At 47.2% G+C, this 5,575-nt stretch overlaps 1 protein-coding gene across 1 annotated transcript in view; it reads right to left on the reverse strand.

Annotated features, from left to right (window-relative positions):
- Positions 1-3,318: 3,318 nt before the first annotated feature.
- LOC119289594 overlaps positions 3,319-5,575 on the reverse strand; it is a 3,257-nt gene continuing 1,000 nt past the window's right edge. Inside the window, exon 2 of the mRNA XM_037568892.1 lies at positions 3,319-4,683. Within this exon, the coding sequence (XP_037424789.1) occupies positions 3,517-4,674 (1,158 nt within the window). The 5' untranslated portion in view covers positions 4,675-4,683 and the 3' untranslated portion in view covers positions 3,319-3,516. The remainder of the gene's footprint in view (positions 4,684-5,575) is intronic.

Genomic DNA, 5,575 nt, shown 5'->3' on the forward strand with positions numbered 1-5,575 from the left:
TCCCAAGGGGAGAGGGAGAGAGGGAGAGAGGGGGGGGGGGAGAGATATGTGGGTTTGTGTGTTGTGGGTCGTAGCCTGTGATGTGGACCAGCGCACTATCTCATATCGGGTCATACCGTTTGCTTACTTAATTTCTTAGCCCGGCCCGTCATACCTCGGGTCATGATATGCTATTGGTTGTTCCTCGCCTTCGGACCACGTATCATGCCAGAATAGACCTGCCTAAGTCTCGACATTAGTCGTAGTTCTCTGTGTAGCAGCAACCCAATGATGTTGCTGGACCGTAGCAGCAGCGCCACGCTGCATCTTTGGTTGTTAACCCATATTGTACACCATAACTAGCATCATCTATTTGCTGATGGTGCTAGTCGATGACATTGTAGCATCCACAGTGTTGAAGCCGAGGCCACACAACTTTGCTGGCATTGCAGTCGATGCCATGGCAGCACTATGGGCCACCACTGCACACGACATGACTGCAACACCCGGTGATATTCCACAACACAGGTTGTAGCGGCGCTGCTGTGAGGCCACCTCTTCGTAAACAGCAGCACTGCTGCGAGCCCGCCTCTTCTCGATCGTGGCACCGGCCTCGTACCAGTGACACTTCCCCGCGCATCTGGTGACCTCTTGGCAAGCACCTGTCCTCATCCCTTGCGGCAGTAGGCGACTTAGAGGCTTCCGTAGTGATTTTATGGGACACTCTCGTAGCACGACGCGACCGCAGCACGCAACGACGCTCCACAACACCAGTCGCAGCATCACTGGTGATATGCAAACAGCGGCACTGTTGTGAGACCGCCTCTTCACAGCCCATGATTCTGTTAGGTGACCGGGAGTTGAGAATTGGTCGGAGTTCAGCCTAGCTCTATTAAAACTTAGGTGAGATAGTTTATGGCCATAAATTTGATGTGACATATATTTGGTTACAATTCGACCACAATCAGTTAATACAATCCAGTGCATAAATTTTATGTAGCATAAAGCACGCATTTGGACAAATGAAATGGGGGAAGTAGATAACCAAAAGGGCATATAGGAATTCCATACACAACCTTGTTGAAAAGGAACAATTACACTCGCTGGAAACTGATGAAATGTTCATGTTTTTTTTAGAAAAGGAGGATGACCCCCGGCCTCTGCATCTGGGCGATGCGTACGGCCATTTTCTTAATTATTCTCACAAGACCTTACAAAGTCATACAACAGCAAGACTAAAGCCACCGTCTAAGCAAAAGTTGTCGCTACCCCTATCCTATTGATGAAGGGGCGCTGATAGCTTGGGCCTAATACCAAACAGACATCGCAGCCAAATCTAAACATCTAAGACTTGAGGTCCCAACCAGGACGCCTTCCTGGTATGGGGCACCTACCAGTCCGGCGCACTCCTCAACCAGGACGCCTGCCGGGTATGAGGCCGCCGCAGCCACCTGCCACGAGTCCATCTTCAGAGCTGTACTATTGCGTCTACCTTGCCAGGTCTCTCTGCCATCAATGCCACCAGGTCTCTCTGCCATCAATGCCACCATGACGCCAGACAGCGTCGTCCTCCTGCGCGAGTCCATCCTCCCACATCTCACTCCGAATCTGCACTGCACCACGCCGTGAAGATCCATCGCCATGAATGGATGGATGAAGCACCGCTCCACCAAAGAAACCGTCCGCTGGTCCCGCGAAGCAAGGTGCAGCACCAAGTAGAAGGCCGAAGTCGTACTGCCACCACGCCACCAGCAGCCCCGCCACCAAGAGTTGTTCCTAGCCGCCACCTTCAAGAAGTAACACGACACTAGGGTGCCGTCGGCGCCCAGAATAGGGGAACAAAAGCTTTTGTCATAGCTCGAGGAGGAGGCGGAAGGGAGAGGATCCACCCCAAAGCCTCCAGGAAGGGGATCGGCGCCAAAGGCGTCCACTTTGGGGAGGCCGCCGCGCCAGCCAGGGGTTTCCCCCGGACCCTCACCCGCACGCCAGATCCGCCAGGCCGGCAATAGGGGACGCCGAAAGCAGCCGCCAAGGACCGGCGCCAGCACGGATCGGGACAAATCGGAGCATGGGCGGATCTTCTACATGGAGCCATGACGGATTGCAAGGAGACACCACTGCGCCAGCGTCCGTAGCCCCCACGCCGCCGGCCCGGCCGTGGGAGGCTGCCCACCAGAACCCACCGGCACAGCCCGCCGGCTGCACCGCGCCCACCGGCCGGAGCCTCCGCCCCAGGGAACCAAGGCCCTCCAAAGGAGAGGAGGCGCCAGATCTTGCCGCCACCATCATTGGGGTCGAGCACCCGCGCCTCGGAGACCCTCAGGCGGCGGCGGAGGGAGGGGAGGAGAGGGGGAAAACGTGGCGGCAGCGCTAGGGTTGGCCCCCGAGCCGCCTCACAGGAGACCTATGAAATGTTCATGTACCTTTATGCTACGCTACACCACTCTGCTTTTGAAATTCTGTAAACAGGCAGTCCATAACTCACCACCTGTCTTTTTATTTTTATTGCTACTGAGTCTTCTTTGTAAAACTTTTGCACATTAATAAATTACGGATGTGTGCATCATGATAATGGAGAGGCCAGGGCTATCCACTTTTTTGAAAAAAAAATCACCACCCGTAGGAAGTAGGGCAATTATCTACATGGCAGAAACATATACGTGTAGAGCTATGACTAACTCCCAAGTCTGTTGAAAGCATAGCAAAACAGATAAAACATCAAGTTTCCACAACGAAAGGCTTAAGCATTCGATTATGTGATCCCATTAAGGTCACCAAATGACTTAAAAGTGCACACCATCATATACTAATTAAGTCCACACAATAACATACTATTAGTAGGATAAAGATGAGCAGAACCAGCCACGTCGGTTGATCACAAAAGACTAACATATTGTATCACCAATGCATAAATTTAATGTAGAATAGAGCACACATTTGGACACATGAATGGAGGACGTAGATGAGCAAATGGGCATATAGAAATTCCCTACACAACCTTGCTGAAAAGGGAAAATTACGCTCACTGAAAATTGATGAAATGCTCATGTACCTTTATGCTACGCTAGACCACTCTGCTTTTGAATTCTCTAAACAGATAGTCCATGACTCACCACCTGTCTTTTTATTTTTATTTCTACTGAGGCTTGTTTGTAAAACTTTTGCACTTCAATAAATTACAGCTGTGTGCGTCATGATAATGGAGAGGCTAGGGCTATCCACTTTCTAGGAAAAAAAATCACCACCTGTAGGAAGTAGGGCAATTATCTACATGGCAGAAACATATACGTGCAGAGCTATGATTAACTCCCAAGTCTGTTGAAAGCATAGCCACAAAGATAAAACATCAAGTGTCCACAATGAAAGGTTTAAGCATTCGATTACATGATCCTATTATTGTCACCAAATGACTTAATTAAAAGTGCACACCATCATATACTAATTAAGTCCACAAAATAACATATTGGTATGATAAAGATGAGCAGAACCCATGCATGTTGGTTGACCACAAAAGACTAAAAAATCCTGCTGGGTTGATCATATAGCTTCAGAAGGAAAAAACCAGGTCAGGCCCCACTGACCAGCTTGGCGTTGCGGTACTGCAGGATTCTTTAAATGCAATGCCATTATCATCCCACGTCTCACGTTGTATATGCCAGCGTCGCGAAGAGGTTCTGCAGAAGACTCTGGACAAGGATAATCGCAGATGAAGTAGATGCAGTCCTCCTGGGATCCACTGCATTCTGCAGCAGGCAGGGACTTTGAGCTTTGCTTACCAAGAAAGAGCGCGTGGCCACCCAAATCACTCACCGTTCTCCACTGACCAGGGTTAGTGCGCAAGTCTGCCTCAAGGACATTAAATCCAACAGTGTGAGAATTCCCAAAACCCTGTGAGTGTGTAAATCTTTGCACCATAAGCAGCCTACCACCACATTCCACTAAATACTGGCTGAGTCCATAAAGCACCTTCTTAGACAGGTATTGAGGCGTTCCACAATCACCACCAGAGTCAATTACGCATTTCATCTTTGGATAAGTACCAAGGTTCTCACCAAAATCAACGACGAAAAGCTTGAAAAATCCAGATACCACGTACAGCCTTCCATCCAAGAATGCAAGGTCAACTAATGTTGGTGGCTCCCCCAGTGCAGTACGTATACCTCTGAATGAGTAAGTGGTGGCAGGTGGTTGAACGACACAAAGATCAACAGAATAACAATTGCCGATGATCAACGCAGCAACAAGGGACTTGGGTGATGATTCCAGCGGCGAGGGCGCCACTAACTTATAGGAAACTGGAACATCGGTATATTCAGCATGGTTATCTATCTCGCGCTGCCAAACACTTGCAAGATTAGGAAGATCCAGTGTGCTCTTGGAAAAAGGGTTCAGCAATGAACACGCACCATCACAGCTTATGAGGAATAGCCTGTTATCAATGGAGCCGTGCCAACGAGCACCATCTGGTAGAGGCATGCGGTGAACCTCACTGCCTGGGATGCAGAGGAAGGTTCCATCGGTGAGGGTGAGCCAAGGGAATGGGAGGGGAAGATTCTGCAACATACTATTAGAGCGCCATGGGTGACAGACTGCTCTCAGACGAACACGGTCAGCTAGGGAATCGAGGCGCTCTAGGACAAGGCCCAGGAGTTCGGTAGGAAGATCTGACCAAGGTCCAAACTGTTCAGCCTTCATGATGCAAGTCTACAGTACAGAACATAAGATTAATAGATAGTACAATAACAAAATTATAATGCATATGCTTGCTGAACTACTCTAATACCTAAGGCCATCACAAAGAAATAGAGATGACGAGGATATAGCAAAACATTTTTTGAGCAGAAATAAACTACTCCCTCATAACATATGCTTCTTAAACTTGGTAACAGATGCAAAAGCATGCACCATCTATTTATTTTATTTTGATGGCAAAAACACCATTTATTTGTTATGGTAAATAAAGCAAAGCTGACTTAAGATGCATGTCTAAAAAGATGATGATCATGTCCTCTAATACCATCAGCAGCAGCATGATTCATGACTCATGAGTATGGTGAACTAACAAGGAATTTTGTTCTTAATTTCTCATTGGAATTGCCTAACATAAATGAGCTACTCACCGTAGTCCTCTTTCTTTTAGATGACAAATCCAGACAGTGTTCTTTTAAATAAAAAGGTATATGTTGAACAAGTAACATTTTATTCATGTATATGGTCAAGCGAGTGGAAATCGGAGCTAAGTATGCGCATATTACTGAAGATTTATATTTTTCACAACACCAGTATGCAGCTCGGATCAGCTAGAAATAAAAATTACTTAAGTAGAGCTTCAATCGGGAAAGAGGTGCCAGTTGTTTTCTCAAGAACATCCTGAGGTGGATTCAAAAAATAAAAGCCATGCTGAGATGAACATCGGAGGCAAGTATTGCAAAACATTTTTAATGTTTAGATCGGGTAAAAAAACTCCATTAGCAAGATTAGATCAAGTGAAGAAAAACAATTTCAGATCGACCATCTTCATCAAAAAGAAAATAAAAATGTTTTATATTTTTCACAACACCAGTACGCAGCTCGGATCAGCTAGAAATAAAAATTA

This window comes from Triticum dicoccoides, chromosome 4A, assembly GCF_002162155.2.
Source record: "Triticum dicoccoides isolate Atlit2015 ecotype Zavitan chromosome 4A, WEW_v2.0, whole genome shotgun sequence".
Taxonomy (NCBI): domain Eukaryota; kingdom Viridiplantae; phylum Streptophyta; class Magnoliopsida; order Poales; family Poaceae; genus Triticum; species Triticum dicoccoides.